The sequence below is a fragment of the Misgurnus anguillicaudatus genome, chromosome 24 (genome assembly GCF_027580225.2).
Source record: "Misgurnus anguillicaudatus chromosome 24, ASM2758022v2, whole genome shotgun sequence".
Taxonomy (NCBI): domain Eukaryota; kingdom Metazoa; phylum Chordata; class Actinopteri; order Cypriniformes; family Cobitidae; genus Misgurnus; species Misgurnus anguillicaudatus.
Window position 1 is genome coordinate 43,073,302 of NC_073360.2, and position 21,193 is coordinate 43,094,494.

Below are 21,193 nucleotides of genomic sequence, written 5' to 3' on the forward strand. Positions count from 1 at the left end.
CTACACTTTTACCACAAAATCATGGTTAATTTTCATAAGGAAGGTAAAGTGCATCATAATGTGTGTTATTAATTGTTCAATTAACTAAATTCCATTGCAGTTCAATCATCTCCTGTATGCAGTGTTTGAATCTACAGTCAATAGCTACATATATTTTAATATTTGGTGAAGATCATTACACTGTTTATCTTATATCGTGTACACTCTACTGACACACCAGAAACAACAGAGCCGTAAATCTGCCTCCAGATCTGCAGCCTCCTCATACTCACTTGTAAAGGCGTCTTCTGTCTCCAGTACAGCAGGAGGCGCTGCAGCTCTTTAATCCGCAAATAAACTCACTAAAGAAAGAAAGAAAGAGCGCGCGTGTGATGTGTTTGTGTATCCTCAGTGTTTTTCTCTCTTGCGTGTTTCATTGAGTGTAAACAGAGACTTGTCTCTGTGTATTGTGTTGAGACGTTGATGATGAGATGTGCTGTAAATCAGTATGAACTGATCTGTCCGTGCTGGATATATTGATGATTTCATCACAGAAATCTCTCAGCTGAAGAAAGAGGAGATTTAGCAATGAACCGAGAGGTTTGTACAGCTTAAACATCATTTACCTGAATCAGACAACATCAAATAATTTCTAATCTTACTGTGTGTGTTGTGTTGTCAGGATGTGGATTGTTGTGAATCTTCAGTGTATGTGACTGATGATGGGAGTCTGGATTCAGTGTGGATGAGCAGAGATCAGAGCCGCACACCACAGACACTGCTGGACTCTAAACTCTCTGAAGAGAAATCCAGACACACACAGGACTCCGATCTCAGTCTGACTTTACTCTCAGAAATCAAAACTGAACCCCCAGAAATCAAAACTGAACTCACAGAAATCAAAACTGAACCCCCAGAAATCAAAACTGAACTCACAGAAGAGGAAGATTGCATTGAGGAAGATGATGTTTTTATTTCATCAGGTATGTCTCCTAAATTATTTTCAAACATTTGTAACTGTCATAGGACCTATTTAGGGGTTTCAGTCACAAACTTACTAATTAAAAGAACAAAAAATGTTAAAGGAGTTTATGATATCTTTAATACTTATTGAGCAACAGGCATGTAAGCTTAAAGGGTTAGTTCACCCCAAAAGGATAATTTTATCATAAATCACTTACCCCTGTGTCATTCTAAACCCCCAAGTGCTCTGATTGTCTTCAGAACACATTTTTAGATATTTTTGATGAAAACTAGGAGCTCAGCAAACACAGAACATTCACTGTAGTGTTTTTTTAAGATATAACGAATAAACTTAAATAGCCTTAGGGATGGCTTTTATTAAGGCAACTTTGTAAAGCTCCCAGGGCAGTGCAATAAATGCCCACTGCTTTGTGTGTATTCACTACTGCTGCTATCCATAAAATTTTTGTTAGGAAATTAAGAGAAAACACCTTTAAATCTATTGTATTCTTTCTTAGTGCCCAAGTTGTGCGCGCTCCACTGCTGCAGCACGCGTTTATCTACTCCAGTCCGCTCCTCCGGCACGCGCTTGTAAACTTTTAACTGTTAATTTTTCCTCAGAAATAGGGCTGTGCTGATTAATCTTGCAAATGCGCGTTTTCTCAATGAATGAATTTGAATGAATTACGGTGAAATGCCGCCACTTCCAAAAGCCAGAGGGCGCTCTCGTGTAGAAACGCCATTTGTGCCACAGATGAAGTAGCATACCAAACACTATTCCAGGAAATGTCTAAAGGAATATTTATATTGCTTTTCTTCAGATTGTTTCAGTTATTTTTATGATAATAGCAAATATTTTGAATTATTGTGTTTGGCGAGTGTTGTTTTTTTAAATGCACGTTATAAAAGACTCAAACTCTCAGTGATTTTAGATTGATATGGACTTCCTACTGATCACAGAGCCGTAGTACACGCACAAGCTGTGCATGAAACACAGAATCGGAGCCTTGCGATTCAGTATCGATTTTTAAGCAGGTCTTTTTAATGGGGAACGCGATGTATCGGCAAAGCCCTACTCAGAAACAAACATTATTTTACTGATTTCTTTTTTCTCTTTTGTCATAAGTAACTTAAATATGAAAGAACAAATATATATTTGAGTTGTTTTCGATCGATTTTAACATCTATATGGGGAGAATATGATGTTAAAAAAGCTTTTGATTTTTGTAAAACGGAGATAGCTAACTCATGCGGCTTTCACATAGGATGCGGTGTGCGCTGCGCTCGCCGCTGGGTTCTGCGCAGCCAAGCGATTTGTGCTCTGATGGCCGGACCAAAGTAGGCGGGGTTTTCAATAAATTACTACAGTGTTTATATTTGCGTTAAATAGTCGAGGAGGAATACAGAGACTGATGTTGCTCGTCTTCATTTTACGTAACTTTAAGCTGCCTACCTACAACAAGCTACTTGACTTAAAACACACCTGACATGCCAACTTGAATTGCTACGTGTTTCCATGACGCGGCTTTCCTTCCGATGTCTCTGTAGGAGCATACACTTGCGTTCTAAAGCTCTGAGAATCCAGAGAATAAGCTTTCGTCCATGTTGCTTGTTTGGATGCCCCGTTTCTATTGGGCGCGCAGGTAATCGTCACAGAGCGCAGCGCAAAAGTTAAACTATTTTGAACTTTGACCGCGGCTTTGCTCGACGCAAGAACAAACCGCCCTCACGCGGCGCAAGCAATTGAAATGAATGGGTTTCATAGCGTAGCGCACACCGCGTCCTATGTGAAAGCTGCATTAGGCAGCTAAACTGTGGTAAGATTCGTTAAATTGAATGAAATGTTTTATTTGTCTCTTTACCTCCGAGACTACATTATTTTAGCAAATTATTTTATCTCTTTCTTAACTTCAGTTAATGTTCATGATTTTATTTGAAAGAACTAACAAAATTCTACCATCTGTTAAAATTCCATGCAAAATCTGACGAAATAAGAAAGTGAAAAGCAAAAACATGTGAATAAGCAGCATTTTTGGTCACACACCTTCCATGACATCCATATGTAACTTTTCCTCTGATTTCTAATATTACAAATATCATAACTTTCTCAATCCTCAACAGATTTTTACAATCCAGGTATTTTTGTAAATGGAAATGTCTGCTCTGTTTGGTCATGTGATACATTTTGAGCTTTTTTTCTGGGCGCAGAGCAAGGTTATTTTCGTAAACGAAAACTGAAACTAAGACTAAAACATCAGACACAAAACTAAATCAGCTAAAAAACATTTTCGTTAACTGAAATAAAATTAAAAATGCTTAATAAATGAAGAAAACTAAACGAAACTGCAACAATTATTGAAAAACTAACTGAAATAAAGTAATAATTATCACAAATAAGTATTAATTTTCGTAATTGATAAGCTCTCATTCTGTGGTGGAAAATCTGACATGTTTTAGTTTAAAACCAAACAGGCTGTATAAAATACCCCTTAATCGCCTACGTCACTGTGACGTCACTGCTCTAGCTGGAGGCAAAACATAAGGAAGAACTCATAGTAGGCGTGCTAAAAGTTCAAGGTTTTGACTTTAAAATGCCATCTTGTTGTGTTTTTGGCTGCCAAAATAGAAGGAACAGCACTTTTGGTTCAAAACTAAAGTTTTACTGGATCCTGGCAGACATTCCTTCACCGAAATAATGAAGACAATTGTGGTTGAATGGACAGAGATGATCATAAATAATGCTCGTGTTTGCAGTGCACACAAAGTTACAAAAATAGTTGTCACGTCCCACAGAGTCAGTGATTGTACTTTGGACAGTTCCAAACCTTCTAAGGGGCCAATCACACCAAAAGCATTTATGGCTAGGGATCGACCGATATGGATGTGCCGATGCCGATACCAATTTTTTTCCATCAGCCTTAGCCGATGACCGATACAGGCTGCCGATTTTCTTTAGCCGATATTTGGAGCCAATACTGCTTTTGCTCATTCAGTTTACATTATAAAAATGACACAATGATAAAACCAAATGTTACAACTCTTCATTTAAAAAAGGAACATTTATTGAACTATATTTAACAAATAGTAGAAACAGGTGAGGTAGAACAAGTAAGAAAATTCAGTGCTTCTGAAAATACTAAGCATAAATAAAATAAGTACACTATTGCACACAGGAGCAGCAACCAGGCAGCATAACAAGGGGAACACTGTACTATTTCCTTGAAAGTAACCAACTATTTACAACCTATTTAATACTTAGGTCTAAGTTTTAGTGCACTTAATCTCTTGTAGAGAAAATGTCTTTCACAAGAAAACAAGGAAAATGTAAACAGCAATACTGATCAAAAAACAACTTAAAAAGAATTGTGAATAACATGCATTACCCACTTCTGTACCTCACACACCCTAGGGTCCTATAATAAATTCGAGGGATAGTTAGTTTGCCTCAGCTCGCTTGAAACGCATAAAACTGAACAAATACATGAGGATTTGTGTTCGGACTTCGGTCAGATAGTAGAGCGCGTGCACGTGAGAGAGGTGCAGTGAGAGAGACATGGATGAGAGAGTGCATGTACCTTTGCGCTCTTAATGAACGGAAATGTTGACAAAACTTACAAAATAACACTTCTCCGGTCACATAAAAGTCATGTGGGAACTGCTCTGAACTAAGTGCTTAGCGTCGAATTTCTTAATTTTTTTCGCTGACAAAAATTCCGCGAAATTCCGCGTTAACAACCATGGACGTATGCAACCATGAACTGCGCTCTCCACAATGACGAGAAACTATCAGCTATCAAACTATTGATTTTTAGCCTTTTACTACTACATATATTAATGGAGATGAGAATTAAAACCCACCCTGTCCAGCTATGATCAGCTGTTCGGTTGATCACATGACCTGCGTTCGCTTGCGGCATTATGAGCACCAAACGTCAGACTGGTGGTCGCTGAATAAAACTCCTACAAATACCAAAAACACGGAACAACGTCAGCATTGTTTAATCCTATGACCAGTGCTCGTAACAGCTGCCGTATGCATACGGTTAGCCTAAAAGCTATGTGAGGCTCCCTAAATACAATGGCAAGCAGTTTTATAGGCATTCGCGGTTTCCATTTGGATCACCAAACTTAGCTATGGTTGCACGCACATATAGAGTAACGTGTTTACACTTTCAAAGTATGGCAATATTTCAGTCAAACAGTTAAAAGATGCTTTGAAGTTTAAAACTTACCAGAGCAGGCTTACAGAGCTCCGCTCTGCTAGTGGGGGGAGGGGCAATGCACGGGCTGCAGGCAGCTCTCAAGCAACACAGAGCTGCCTGTGGACGCCTGTCTGTAATTAATGCCGGGGAAAAACTATCGGCGAACGCAAGCCGCGCATCGGCCGATGCCGATACACCTAAAACCTGCTAAAATCGGCCCGATGTATCGGCCGGCCGATAAATCGGTCGATCACTATTTATGGCAGTTGCAGGCTCCTTTTTAAATGATATTCTATGGGCAGAGAGCGTTTGCGCGATGTTTATGCGCGCTGAGCGCCTTGCGGTTTTTGCCGCTGGCCACAGCACGCGCCTTTGAAGGAACGCTGATGTCATTCACTTCTTTCCATTGTCCAATCGAATGAGGGGAGAGGCGGGCCTTACGTTGTAGTGTTTGCGTGTCCTGCGTGTTTGTGCACCTCTCATCCTCAAACAAGGTCAGAGCAAGCGTCCTCTTTTTAAAGTTTCTGCTAATATGACAGTTAACAGCAAAAGAGCGCTCACCTTAATATTTGATTGACAAGACAGCTGACTAGTTTCCAAGCATTTAAAGTGCTTTTGGTGTGATTAGCCCCTTATGCATCCATATTTAATAAATCCCTCCTAAAACGTGCTAGCTTACGCTTGTCAACATTGCGTCCGCTCACCTCTTTTTGCCTTCAGCTAAGCCCCGCCCACCCGGAGACATTGCAATGTTTTCAAACTTTTAAGGGGTCTTTACCTGTAGATGACGCAGTGTTTCCTCTAGGATTTTTTCCAGCAGTGGCGCCCATGATGATTATAAATATACATTTATTTTTTATGCAGAATAGAGGCTACAGTAAAGTAACATGTATTTTTTTATCATTTTCATGATGTCATTTACTTTTCCTTATATTTATAGCATATTGCTTTTCTATGTTTGATCTAAAAATATGTTACATAGCTTTGTACGGATCTTGTAGTGTAGTTTTAATGTAGTGTGCAAGTTTGTGGTGCTCGTGTTTAGCATTACAGTTCCCTGTTGCAAAGTCATGCACATTCATGTTTGATAGTCCACACCGCTGTGATTGACAGAAAACCTGACCAGTTATTCGAAATCAGCAGCTATTTTATTCCACACCCGGCCTGTTTGACATAAAGACTGTGACTCCGACCCGGTCACACCGCAAATCACGCAGTTAAATGGAAACCTTTAACGGTCTTCAGACAGAGCTTAAACACATATAAGCACAAGGCCATTTAAAAACTGGAATCGAGTTGAATTCTGGTCTTGGATGTTAGACCCGCAGTTCAGCTTTTGCCTATCGAGTCCTGACCTGCATCTACAACGCAAATGACACATTAATGTTATTACACTCATTACATCGAATATTATGCGTTTTACCCGCGGGTACCCCGACCCTCCTGTTTTGATGTATATATATATATGTATATATATATTAGAGCCCGACCGATATATCGGCCGATATTAGGCATTTTCTAAACTATTCATATCGGCAATCATAAGGGCTGATAAAGAAATATTAAAATAAATAAATAAACACGGACGACACAGCCTTCAACCATGTCATGAGTGTTGCCATTGTATAGTTTGTCCACCAGAGGGCACTTTACCATTACCCTGTAGGAAACACTCGTGTGTAACGCGTCACACATCCTGCAACCTGCTGATTTCAGCCAGACCAGGGCAGAGATGACAGCGGTTTAGTTGATGGTGAGTTGGTCACGAGACATACATTGCTTGAATAACAATTAAAAGAACACCCCAATCGGTTCTCTTAACTCAAATAAGCATGAAAAATTTGTGACAATCATGTTCAGTTTTGCTGCTGTTAAATAAGCTGAGAGTGAAGCGGAATTACCTAGTAATGTTACGTTGACTGAATGTCCTTTTAACTTTTGACAATGTGACTGAAGTATTTCTTTAATAGTGTTACAGTTAAAGCAATGAGACGTATCATCTCTCCTTAGCCTGTTATATTGAAAATGTATGTTTTACAATTTGCAGTGTGACGTTATTCTTTGCTAAATTATGTGTCGTCATAGACCTGCTAATGCCAGTATCAGTGGAAGACCGCTAACGTTAACGAGCTTGGAAACCACAACGAACTTATTCTGCCTAAATAAAGTAATGATTACTGTATTTATAACTAGCATATCTCTGGTTACAGTCCCTGCATTGTAAAATGAAAGTTAGACTTGCGGGGAGTGAACATTTAGACATAGAGAAAAGGTGTCAAACGTAGCTTTTGCATAAAAGTTCGCTTTTCTTTTATACGTGTGTGAAATTCACTGACGCCAAGTGTGCGTTGCAGACTGTCATTCAGCCGCAGAATTAACGAGTCACATAATGGATTTAGATCGCTAAATAGTAGGTTTTAGAAGGCAGGCAGCAACTGATGATTGAAAATGGTTTGATGTAGCTTGATGGAAAGAATTTAAAAAGTGCAGGTAAAGGGAGCAAGCTGACATTGTAGTATACCGGAATATCAGACAAGTTTTTTTGTCCTAAAAATAGGTACAAAAAATAGGGCGTCGTCTTATATTCACGGGGGGAAAGCACAACGGAATTCATCTGAAATAGTGTCTGAAAAGCAACCTATTAAGAAAAAAACAGCTCTCCCTTCTAATATGCATTTAAAATCAGAGCAGCAACATAAAATCTGTGTTTAACTGAATTAAAACGCCGCACATTTACGGTTAACTAAAACTTGCAGAGAGAGAGAGAGGTGAATGCGTGAGATGCAGAGACAGAGAGAGAGATAATAAAAAAATTTAAATAAAATTATTTTCTGGTGAAAACCCAAAAATACATTTGGAAAATGGGGGGTCGTCTTATATTCGGGGGGCAATATAGGGACAAATTTTTACACACGCACACAAACATTTAGGGATGACCTTTATCTTGTTTAATATAAATGATGATGATAATGTGATCATTAATTTTTGTGATTATTACGGTCAATAATAATAATAATAGAAGTAATAGTTGTGGCTGTAGCAGCAATCGGGTAGGGAAATCTGTTAATGTTTTGTTGCGCGTTTCTGAAAAAAAATTATCGGCCGATATATCGGCTTATCGGTTTTTAAAACCAACAAACATTTGTATCGGTATCGGCCTTCAAAATCCTTTATCGGTCGGGCTCTAATATATATATATATATATATATATATATATATATATATATATATATATATATATATATATATATATATATATATATATATATATATATATATATATATATATATATATACAGTAGGGCAAAAAAGTATTTAGTCAACCACCAATTGTGCAAGTTCTCCCACTTAAAATGATGAGAGGGGCCTGTAATTTTCATCATAGGTACACTTCAACTATGAGAGACAAAATTAGGGGAAAAAATCCAGAAAATCACATTGTCTGATTTTTTAAGAATTTATTTGCAATTTATGGTGGAAAATAAGTATTTGGTCAATAACAAAAAAGGAAGATTTCTTTCTCTCACAGACCAGTAACCTCTGCTTTAAGAGGATCCTCTGTCCTCCACTTGTTACCTGTATTAATGGCACCTGTTTGAACTTGTTAGCAGTATAAAAGACACCTTTCCACAACCTAAAACAGTCAGAATGCAAACTCAACTATGGCCAAGACCAAAGAGCTGTCAAAGGACACCAGAAACAAAATTGTAGATCTGCACCAGGCTGGGAAGACTGAATCTGCAATAGGTAAGCAGCTTGGTGTGAAGAAATCAATTGTGAGAGCAATTATTAGAAAATGTAAGACATACAAGAACACTGATAATCTCCCTCGATCTGGGGCTCCACGCAAGATCTCATCCCGTAGGGTAAAAATTATCACCAGAATGGTGAGCAAAAATCCCAGAACCACATGGGGGAACCTAGTGAATGACCTGCAGAGAGCTGGGACCAAAGTAACAAAGGCTACCATCAGTAACACACTATGCAGCCAGGGACTCAATTCCTGCAGTGCCAGATGTGTCCACCTGCTTAAGTCAGTACATGTCCGGACCCGTCTGAAGTTTGCTAGAGAGCATTTGGATGATCCAGAAGAAGAGTGGGAGAATGTCATATGGTCAGATGAAACCAAAACATAACTTTTTGGTAGAAACTCAACTTCTTGTGTTTGGAGGAGAAAGATGCTGAGTTGCATCCAAAGAACTACTGTGAAGCATGGGGGTGGAAACCTCATGCTTTGGGGCTGTTTTTCTGCAAAGGGACCAGGACGACTGATCCGAGTTAAGGAAAGAATGAATGGGCCATGTATCGTGAGATTTTGACTCAAAACCTCCTTTCACCAGCAAGGGCATTGAAGATGAAACGTGGCTTGGTCTTTCAGTATGGCAGTGATCCCAAACATACCGCCCGGGCAAAGAAGGAGTGGTTTCGTAAGAATAATTTCAAGGTCCGGGAGTGGCCTAGCCAGTCTCCAGATCTCAACCCCATAGAAAATCTTTGGAGGGAGTTGAAAATCTGAGTTGCCCAGCGACGGCCCTAAAACATCACTGCTCTAAAGGAGATCTGCATGGAGGAATGGGCCAAACTACCAGCAACAGTGTGTAAAAACCTTGTGGAGACTTACAGAAAACGTTTGATCTCTGTCATTGCCAACAAAGGGTATATAAAAAAGTATTGACATAAACTTCTGTTATTGACCAAATACTTATTTTTCACAATAATTTACAAATAAATTCTTAAAAAAATCAGACAATGTGATGTTCTGGATTTTTTTTCTCATTTTGTCTCTCATAGTTGATGTGTACCTTTGACAAAAATTACAGGCCTCTCTCATCTTTTTAAGTTTTTTGCCCCACTGTATATATATATATATATATATGTAATGATTACAGTGATTCCAAATGAATGTCCAAAAAACTTGAAATAGGTTCAACAAAAGTTTAATCATGTCTTTTCTTATAGCACTGCTGATTTTCTTATAGCACTGCTGATTCAAACCTCAATTCAACAGTCATTTTTAAAATGGTAAATGGACTGCATTTATATAGCGCTTTTAACAGACCTTTACAATTAGCCTCACATTCACCCATTCACACGCACATTCATACACCGACGGTGGTGTCAGCCATGCAAGGCGCCATCCAGCTCGTCGGGAGCATCTGGGGTTAGGTGTCTTGCTCAAGGACACTTCGACACTTGGTCCGGTGGAGCCGGGGATTGAACCACCAACCTTCCGGTTTGTAGACAACCTACATGAACCACTGAGCCACTGCCGCCCCTTATAGGATACTCCTTATAATAGGAAGAGCCCGCGATTGATTGAAATTGCAGGGCCAAAAGGGTTTACTTAAAGTACATTTAGCAGTTTGGCTTTTCTAAGGGTCTATTATATCCTGTTCTGAAATTTAGTTTATTAAAATTATTATATCGGAATACATATCACTATCGCAAGAGGCTGCAATGTATAACGCAATATGGATTTTAGGCCATATCGCCCATCACTAGAACAAAGCAGTGTCTTAAAGAAATAAAAGTAGACAGTATTTATGCACCTGTAAATGTACAAAACGAATGCAATACAGAAGTCAATGAATATTTATTTATGGCATTTTCAATAGTATATTAGTAGATAAACTAACGTGTATCTATGAAGTATGAAAACGAATAAATCATTATTTTGGGTAATGATTTAATCTGAATGGATCATTTTTAGTCAGACTTAAATGCTATCTATTACAACTTACATTATATCCCAAGTTGTTACTTGGTTGAAAATATGTTGAAATATAGCCTATGCGAGAACAAATTACAGAACAAAAATGTTTAGCTCATGCAGACCGAACCAAAATCCGGTAATTAAGCGGACTCTCTGTAGGATGTGCTGAATCAGTCGAGTCGGCAGATGATCATCAATGTTTTCAATCTTTAAAACTGCATCTAAATGCAGAGGACACTACAGTTATTTTGTCATCTTAATTTCACTTCTTTCACACATTCACTGTATGATTTAACGAAACATGAATAGCATAGTATTACTGTAGGAGCTATTTAGTTATGTTTGGTATGTAATTTTCTTTCACGCCAATAGAGGGCGCCTAAGGTATATATCGTGTTAAATTACCGCAGCCAGGTGTGCGTGTATGATTAGGTAATTAGGAGTAATTATATTTTTATTTTATTTTTCTTTATTGTTTATTAATGATAAAATTTTGGAGTGCAAAGGAAGACACACCAATAAATGGATTGGAATATCCAAAAGTATATTTAGAGTTTTGCAAAGTGTTTTATCTAAGATCAAGTTTCAAACGATGTGTAAGAAGAACAAAGACCTCAAAATGGACAATCACGGACCTACAATTACATTTTGAATTGAAATTGACGAAAAACAAGTTAGGCTACTCTCTTAACTCTTGACAATCTATTTGGCCTTTATTATACATGTATGATGTGAATTTAACGGGAAAAGCGCGGTTGTTGCGGTTACTTGTCATTCATTAAGCTTCTCAGCAGCGCGGTAATACAGGATTGAGGTTACCGTGACAGCCCTACCAGAAGGTCACTTTCGTGCACGTACGACATGTATGCAAACACACTTTTTTTATGGAATAACTTGACACATCAGGGCCGTAGGTCCAATTCGCAATGAGTCACCGCCCCGAGACGCACATTCATGCGAATGACCCACCCCCTTTTAAGTAACATCACAGCAGTCTGTGTTTTGGGGGTCTGTCTGGCGGGACCTCCGATAGTGCACGTGCCGATTTTCGACCCAATCTGACCCCGTCATCGAACCCACGGCAAGTCGCAGGAAACTGTCAGGTTGCCGGTGCTGCAGGGAAAAGTTGTAGGGTGGCTAAAATTGGCATGCGGGCTCTCGTACAACGTATCCAAAATACGCGCGCCCTCGCAAATACACTAAAATTAGAGTCTGGAAGTCGAGGCTCGAAAGGTTCTCGGCCGCAATCTTCAGCATTCTGTAGAGGGGCCTTCTGGCCGACGGAACCCACGCACGTTGCGGCCACCGCCTCATCTACCTGACACCGTAGACCCATAGCACGTGTCGACCGCAGTGCAAGCTCCGCCTCGACAACTTCTCTTTCGAACGTCACAGGAGTCTGTGTTTCCGGGGTCCGTCTTTGGGGATCTTGACATGTGCATGTGCCAAGTTTCGCGGGAAACTGTCAGGTTAAGAGCCACACCGGGATAGGTCTAAACTTGCCGAAATCGACGCAGGCTGCCGGAGAGCTCTCGTACGACATATTTGAAACTTGCGTGCCAACGCCTACTCGCATGCGCGTGGACCCGGTGCAAACTCCTAGGTGTAGGGTTGGGAAGTCTGCGCGTCCTTTGGGATCCCGGTTGGGGCCACCCAGGCGACAGCACGTCAGGCCCGCGTGACGTTCAGGGACAGTGTGATGGTTGTGAACCTTTTCCATTAAACCAATGGATGTTTTCGAACCCGACACGTGCCGGATCTCGGAACAGGTTAACTTGCAAACGTATAGATGGTGGGCATGGAGGGGGTATGGGGGGATTGGTAAAGACAGGGTCAAATGTACAAAAAATAAGTCCGTGGGGCGTGGCTGAGGGCCGGGAGGGGTTGGGCATGAAATCCACACAAATAATACAAATAATTACCTTTTCTTTGCTTCTGTTTCTATGTTTACTAGGGGTGACACGGTTCATGAAAAAAATCCGAACCGTTCGGTTCGCTTGTCTCGGTTCGGAGCGCGTGTGTGTCGTACGGTTCAACGGTTCATGGCATACGCAATGTATGTAGCCTCGTGCCCTGTATGTGACCTCAGATAGTGTGTTCCCCTTTCCCGAATAGCGCGAAAGAAGAGGTGACTTCTTCTTATTTCATAAACTGCCCCTTAATGCAAAGTGGGCAGATCCCAACGGAGATAGAGGGGACGAACTAAGCTCGTACCAAGTGTGTGGTGAGATCGTAACAAGGGCGTGGTGAGCTTGAACCTGCTTACGTCACGAGTCATTTTTTGTACCCAACATCCAATAGGAAAATTCAACTGCAGTAGCCACCGTTCAACCTGAAGCACTCAGACGTTTTTACACCATATATTGCAGTATTGAAACACTTTATATCCAAATGTCAAAAAAGTTACTAAAATCAATGAACAGCACTAATAAAGCATCATTCTTACAGATCATTAACTGAAAAAAGTTGGTTTAGGGTTTAGTTACTCTTTAAAGTAATCAGGACAGTTATGGTCAAAAGTGGACAAAAGAGACGGATTTAAATATTACAGGTGTAAACGTTATGTTTCTCTCTCGTCCACATATACTCTCTGCAGTAAAAAAGCAGCCTCTCAGTGATAAATCTTAAAGCTACATTGAAGTTGGGATTTTGATAAATGCAAGTTATCTTTGTGTGCTAAAAATGCACACAAAGTTCATGTGGATGGCAATACACATTCTCTTTTTTGCCAAATAAATGAAAAGCATGTTGAAATCATCAATGTCTTCCCTCTCGCTGTGTCAAAATCTCGCCTGGCTTTCCTCAGGGATGTTCCCAATAATGTGCTTAAAGTCAAATTCAGTTTGTGCATGATTACATGATATAAGTTTTTTTAATACTGTTTTCTAAATTATGGATAATTAATACATTAATAAGATAATACATTTCTGGAGTGTTAAAAAAATAACAACAAGAACCGTACTGAACAGAGAACCGTGACCATAGAACCGTGATACGAACCGAACGGAGGGTTTTGTGAACCGGGCCACCCCTAATGTTTACAAATTTTGGTTTATTTGATGTGCAATGACCCAGCTGTATTAACAGGACTGACACCTGTCTTCTGTCTATATGTGTGAATCTAGAAAACAATAAAGCATTTAAATTCTTCATCCTTCTTTGTGTAAATAAAAGTGAAAAGACAATTTAATTGTTTCATGTTTCTTTCAGATGTGAAGAGTGATTCATGTTTGGATATAGAAATAACGTCCTCAACATCAAAAGAGCGACTGACAGCACAAACTCTTTCCTGCATCACCTGTGGAAAGACATTCAGCTCACAGAGACATTTAGAGAGACATGAGAGAAAACACACAGAACAGAAACTCTTCACCAGATCTGAGATCAGCTTTACTACCTTACAAGAGAAGAAACTTCATTCAGAAGACCACAGAGAGAAGAAGAAGAAGAAGAAGAAGAAGCAGTTTCACTGTGAGCAGTGTGGGAAGATTTGTGTCTCTTCCTATAAACTAAATGATCACATGAGGACACACAGTGGTGAAAAGCCTTTCAACTGCACTGAATGTGGAAAATACTTCAGAACCAAACAAATTCTTAAAGTTCATCAAAGAATTCATACAGGAGAAAAACCTTTCAAATGCTCTCAGTGTGATAAGACATTTACTTGTTCAGGGAACTTAAAAGTCCATCAGAGAGTTCATGATGGAGGGAAACCTTATCACTGTAATGTCTGTGGGAAGAGTTTTAGTCTAAAGGATTCTTTACGAAGGCACCAGAGACTTCATACAGGTGAAAAACCTTTTAAATGCTTTCAGTGTGACAAGACCTTTGCTCAGTCACATTACTTACAAGCCCATCAGAGAGTTCATACTGGAGAGAAACCTTACGTCTGCGCTCACTGTGGAAAGAGCTTCACTAAGTCATCTCAATTAAGAGTTCATCAGAGAGTTCATACTGGAGAGAAACCTTATCACTGTAGTGTCTGTGGGAAGAGTTTTAGTGAAAGGGCTACATTACTAAATCACAAGAGAATTCATACAGGTGAAAAACCTTTCAAATGCTCTCAGTGTGACAAGGCGTTTGTTCAGTCATGTAACTTAAAAGTTCATCAGAGAGTTCATACTGGAGAGAAACCTTATCACTGTAGTGTCTGTGGGAAGTGTTTTAGACAACAGGATGACCTAATAATTCACAAGAGAATTCATACAGGTGAAAATCCTTTCAAATACCCTTAGTTGTGACATGACCTTTGCTTACTCAGGTTCCTTAAAACCCCATCAGAGTTCATACTGGAGAGAAACCTTAACACTGTAGCGTTTGTGGGAAGAGTTTTAGTCACCAGTCAAACTTACTAAATCACAAGAGAATTCATACAGGTAAAACATTTTTTTCAAATGCTCTTAGTGTGATATGACATTTACTCTTGTAACGTTACTTACAAGTCCATCAGAGAGTTCATACTGGAGAGAAACCTTATCACTGTAATGTTTGTGAGAAGAGTTAATTAACAGTCACACTTTGTAAAGCACCAGTGACATTTATCTTTCAATCAGCCTGTATTTCAGTCTTTCGACGCAGGCCACAACAAATTCTCCTTTTAAGTCCCTGGCCAGACCCATCCAGTCTCTACCAAAGTCTTGTCCGAGTGAGTCCCGCCATCGTTTTGCGGGGCGGCCAAGCCTTCTTTTGATGTCGAGTGGCACCTATTCAGTCAAAGCCCATGTCCATCGCCCGTCCGAACTCCTGGCCACGTCTCCGGCCAAGCGCTTCTGGGCCTGTTCGGCCTGGTTGATGGCATCCTTGACCTTACTCATCTTCCTTAGTTGCTGGTGTGATCCGTCCTCTTGACGCCGACCATCCGCCGATCAAGGGCGCGTTCGGTCACTGCCAACTTCTGCTTATCGGCAGCAGTCAGCGACCAGGTCTAGGCCACATAAAGCATGGCTGGTAGGATGGTGCTATTGAAAAGGGGTGCGCGTAGGGGTGCGTTAATGAAAAAGATCGGTGCTGTTAAAGTCCTTAAAGGGATAGTTAACGCAAAAATGAAAATTCTGTCGGTTTTAACTCTCAAGTTGTTACAAACCTGTACAAATTTCTTGGTTTTGATTAACACAAAGGAAGATATTTTGAGGAATGTTCGAGAGTGAAATACACAGTTGAAATAACGTTACCCATAGAAGTACACTAAATTTTAGTTTCTGTACACTACATGCTAGGTTAGTAAACCAAGAGACACAGAGAGTAATGGCGCTTTTCCATTGCATAGCACCCCACGGTTTGGTTTGGTTTGGGTCGGGTCAGCTCACCTCACTTTGGCGTGGTTAGCTTTTCCATCGAGTTTAGTATCACTTCGGAGTGGGAGGGATTATAGGGGTGTCGTTATATTTACACCGCCTACTGCTGTGACATCATACAAGTGAGAGCGTTGTTGTACATTCCCATACATTCATTTATTTCTCAGTCTGCCACAAAATTAAAATTGGCCACCACAAATAGATGTTTGCACATCGCGTTTATAACTACCTCTGTCTCACATGAACACAGTTTCTGTTCAAACACCCGACCCGTGGCATCAGTCGAGGGCGCTCCGCTGAGCCTCATTCAAGTTGCATTTAAGCATATATAATGCGGACGTGCACGTCGCGAATGTGCTGCCACAAACTGCAAGTCTGGAAAAAACTGTTATGGTGTTTTTCATCGCTAAAAGGGTGTTTGGAAACTTATATCAGAACACAGATAACAACATGTTTGCTTGAGACAGCGCAAGCTAGCAGTAAGCTAAAGCTAATATTTACATTATAGCAATGACACTTCTCTTAGACTAATCATTGACCTACAGTGTTTTAGCTTCACGTTTGGTATCAGCTCGGGTCACTTGGAACCCCTACCAAGGTGGTACGAAAAAAAGTATCGGGTACTATGTACTGCACCCAATGGAAAAGCTTCCAAAAGTAAACTGACCAGACCCAAACTAAACAAAACCAAACCGTAGGGTACTATGCAATGGAAAAGCACCATAACAGATTTTAACCTCACCATGTTTAAGTCAATAAAAACAGATACCAACAGGGCCGGTAAACCAACTGTAAACAAACATCTGGTTTCCAACAGCTATTTTATAAAAACTTGTGGCTACCAAAGACTTTAGTGTTACAACATGTTAGCATCACAAAAACATTTACAATATAATTATATTAATATTATTATATTATTTTTTGTTTTCTCTGGCTCCATAATGTAACCTAAAATTAGGGCTGCATGTAGGGTTGCCAACTTCCCCGTATTAGTCGGGACGTCCCGTATTTAGAGACTAATTTATTTGTCCCATACGGGATGTCCCTCTTTTCATTTTTGACTGCTACGCTGATCTAACCAGTGACTGATACAATAGGCTTGTTCGACTTTATGTGGTGCCACAAGAACCGAGCGGCAGATAACATCCAAATCCTGTGAGAGCAATTTGTGAAATCATACAGGGGAGACTGCTATCGAAATGCTCTCATGGTACTTTGATGTCATCCACCTGTCAGTTGTTGAAGCGCCCCAAGCATCAGCCCTGTCTAAAATGCCTCAATCTGAAATGCCCCAAGGCATTTCCAACCTTGCTAGGAAATTCTCGCACTTGTGATTTACAGACTGTAAGTGTGTTTTACTTAAAGTATTTAATGTTGACTTGCATTCAAAGTTAGCCTACGGTAGTTTCCTGACAATGTCAGAAATTCAGCATGATCAACGCACAGTGTGCTTGCTGCTACGGCCTGCGTACAGGTTTTTGTTTACCACTAGCGCATACTGGTGATGCTGCGCTAATGTGTGACGTAGTCGTCAAAGCCTCCGTGACATCGTCGTACAGTCTACATCAGAGTTCCCCAAATCTTACTCTGGAGGGCCAGAGCACTGCAGAGCTTAGCTCCAACCCTGATCTCACACACACCTGAGCAAGCTAATCAAAGTCTTTATGATCACTAGAAAATCACAGTTGGGTAAGTTTGATTAGGGTTGGACAACGGGCCCTACAGTTACGAGTTGATGAGCGTGCATCTGTTACAGCATGAGATGCAGAGCGCGAGTCACCTGACTGGCGCGAGCAGCTGTGTCACGCGCTTATATTCGCGCTTTGGCCAACGCGAGCCGCTCGCGCCCGCATATCAAGACGCGCTGACTGACAGTGTTGAGACCACGGACTCTATGGCTGTTTTAACTTCTTGTATTTCCATCTTACAAAACCGCCTTTTCTGACAGTTGTTGTTTTATATGTCGGCTCAATGATGACTTGCTTATCCACAATGCATTAGATATCTTAATAAAGGAAACGCATTAAAACGATTAGTAACAGTTAATCACCCATCGCGCCCAACACCTGCACCACTGAACGCGTATCTACTGACAAACATACACCTGATTTTACTGCTCTAACGAAATCTAAAAGTATTATTTCTCTTATTAGAAGCTAGACCAGGGATGGGCAACTTTGATAATGCCGAGGGCCAGCATTTTTTCCCTTTATACCAAGGGGGCCAGAACCACACGCACAATTTACATCATTCTTAATTTTCTTTATTAAGAAACCACAATAATACAATTAACCTGTCTTTAAAGATTTTAACTATAAAACTTAGCAATTATGCTAATTCTGAATCATAACTTTATTTTCAGTGGACAAGCATTTTAGATAAAACTTCTTAACTGCATTGCTTTAATATCTGTAACAAGCAAGGCACTTTTAAATTAGTACAGAGGAGTTTTTCATCCCGCCCTTAGAGAACAAAATTATTTGAAATAAATAATACATAAATACAAAACAAAAAAAATATATAAAAATGTTAATAACAATTTATTTTACCCTTCAAATCTGAGAGCAATTCTGGCCCGAGTACGAACCGTCAGCCAAACCAGTGGCATTGTTTTGAACCCAACTGGACCCGAATGTAAACTGGCGTGTGTTCAGTCTGCAGCCCCGGTGGCCTTGCAACAAATTTGGCGAGCTGCTCCATTTGTTTGTATGACGATGACACCAAGGTAACAGCTAAAATGTTCATTTAAAAATATCTGACATGTCTGTCTCAATGAAAATTAACCTATCGCCAGCCACACAATGTCGCAAGCGCTCTTGGCAAACAAAGGAGAGGTTTGAAAATGACATTGACACACACATGCGAAAGTTCAGGGCTGCAAAAGTTCATTTGGCAAAAACCCATTAATTTTAAATAACCCGAGACCCGATTATTGTACCTGACCCGTGTCCAAGGCACGCGTGAAACTTTTAGACCCGAACCTGATCGGATCTCAGGTCGGACCTCTGGTTTTCGGACCTGTGAAGCACCTCTACTTCACACACGGGACTATGCTTACTGTGACGACCCGCGGGACCTAGCGCCCCCTCCTGGTTGGGAGTATTTACATCCTAATACAAAAATCATCATTTTACAAGTATTTGATTAAGTATAATATGGGCCAGCGGGCCGTATTAAAATTTTCCCCGGGCCGTGTGCAGCCCTCGGGCCGCCAGTTGCCCATCCCTGAGCTAGACTAATGTTTGCCAGTTATTAAGATGGCTGTTGTAGTTTAAATAAGGGTAGTGAAATAATTAGCTTTGACAAAAACAGCATAAAACAATGTTATGTTACATATTGTAAACTTTTTTGTCATGTGTACTAAAGTGAGTAAATAAGTTAAATTCTCAATGAGTGTGATATGGCTCTTATTTACCCCTTTAAATGTAAATTAAAGCATCTTACAGTGCACTTATGTTGTTATGTAGTTTTAAAATACAACATATGAACATGTTTGGATGTAGAAAAAGCCTAGTTGGACATCTTACAATGTACTAATTTTGTTGTATGCAGTTTGAAAATACATGTTTGTAGAAAAAGCCTATTGTACAATGCACTGATTTTGTTGTTATGCAGTTTTAAAAATAGGAAAATGTAGTCATAATCACTGATATATCTTCGGCCCCTTATATGAGATGCTTTTCATGAACTGGCCCCCATGACAAACTAACTGAATAGCCCTGCTCTAGTGAGAGCGTTCAGCGTTGTACAAGACACGCTTTACCCAAAAAGCAAGATGGCAAACAGCAGCTGCACTCCGTTCAAGTCTGCACCAAAAGCTAAATTAAAATATAGGCTACTCAGGTACTTAATTACTTGTGTATCTACTTATTATTGAATGATATTGAAGCAAACAAATCAATATCGAATCGAATTGTGAATTTCGTAACAATACCCAGCCCTACTTAATTCATGTTGTTTTTTTGTATTTTATTTACACATTTATCATTTTTATATAGTCTCTTTTATAAACTCTTTTCTTATGTGTCAAACTCATTTATTTTATATTGTGTGCTATGTGATTTTATAAATTGGTTTCAAAGTCTTAATGTCATGGGACCACAATGTCATTAATTATTCATTAACTTTGCTTTGTATAGGAACACACTGAGAAAAGAACTGTTCAGATTATTCAGTAAATGCTTTGTTCATTTTTACAATGATTACGTCTCCTGACTTCTGCTATAGGCCTATTCTCTGTGCTGGTAAATGAAAGTTTACATAATTATTCAGTATTTTGTCAGTCTTTTTATTCTTTCTAGGAAAGCTAAAGGACCTGTTATTGCATGCTATGGTACCACAATATAAATGGACTGCAAGAGCTTGTAGAGAGGGGTAAAGACTGCTGAGAGGAACACCACTATATTTTGAATATACATTGCATACTTGACAAACTTGTCACACTTTCACTGCGCGGACACCATATATTGTATAACCGGTTCTTTCTACTGCACCTTTCATTTGCACATTGAAGAGAATAATAAAAAATCTTCACTTCCTATCAAAAAATGCTCTTTCATTTTTTCAGCCACATGTTTTGAAGGTACCCCCACAATGTGAAGTCAGTGTCATCTAGTGGTCAAAATGTTTATAATAAAATCAGATGTACACATCAAAGGTATTTGGATCAATGACTAAGGATTTCATCAGGCCAATTCTAAAATACAAAAAATCTGTTGCAATTGCTCAAACTTTAAGAATGTTGTGTAGACATAAATTTGTATTATAATATATTATTAAACACCCAGGAAGGAGGGCACCCACTTGAAGGGTGCCACCACTCAATTGACCATCCCACGGAGTCTCAACGATGCCTCAGGTAAGTATTAAGGGATATTAACATCAAGTCCTATACAATAGATCGGTGTTGTTGGATAATTGCGGTAGATAGTTTGCCAACCTGTTTGCCACTGAACCTGCATTAACGACAACAGTGGGGCCTTTGTCAAAGGGGTTGGCACGCATGGTCGGGTTGCAGTGAGATTTTGCCGTTTTCTTGTGGT

At 39.8% G+C, this 21,193-nt stretch overlaps 1 protein-coding gene across 2 annotated transcripts in view; it reads left to right on the forward strand.

Annotated features, from left to right (window-relative positions):
• The first annotated feature begins 288 nt into the window (after positions 1 to 288).
• LOC129437071 (uncharacterized) overlaps positions 289 to 21,193 on the forward strand; it is a 121,882-nt gene continuing 100,977 nt past the window's right edge. Inside the window, exons 1-3 of one of the 2 annotated variants that reach the window (XM_055195235.2) lie at positions 326 to 579; positions 662 to 962; positions 14,068 to 18,668. In XM_055195235.2, the coding sequence (XP_055051210.2) occupies positions 568 to 579; positions 662 to 962; positions 14,068 to 15,092 (1,338 nt within the window). In that variant the 5' untranslated portion in view covers positions 326 to 567 and the 3' untranslated portion in view covers positions 15,093 to 18,668. Of the gene's footprint in view, positions 580 to 661; positions 963 to 14,067; positions 18,669 to 21,193 lie in introns of those variants that run through there. The other variant, XR_012367912.1, reaches the window with a different exon arrangement.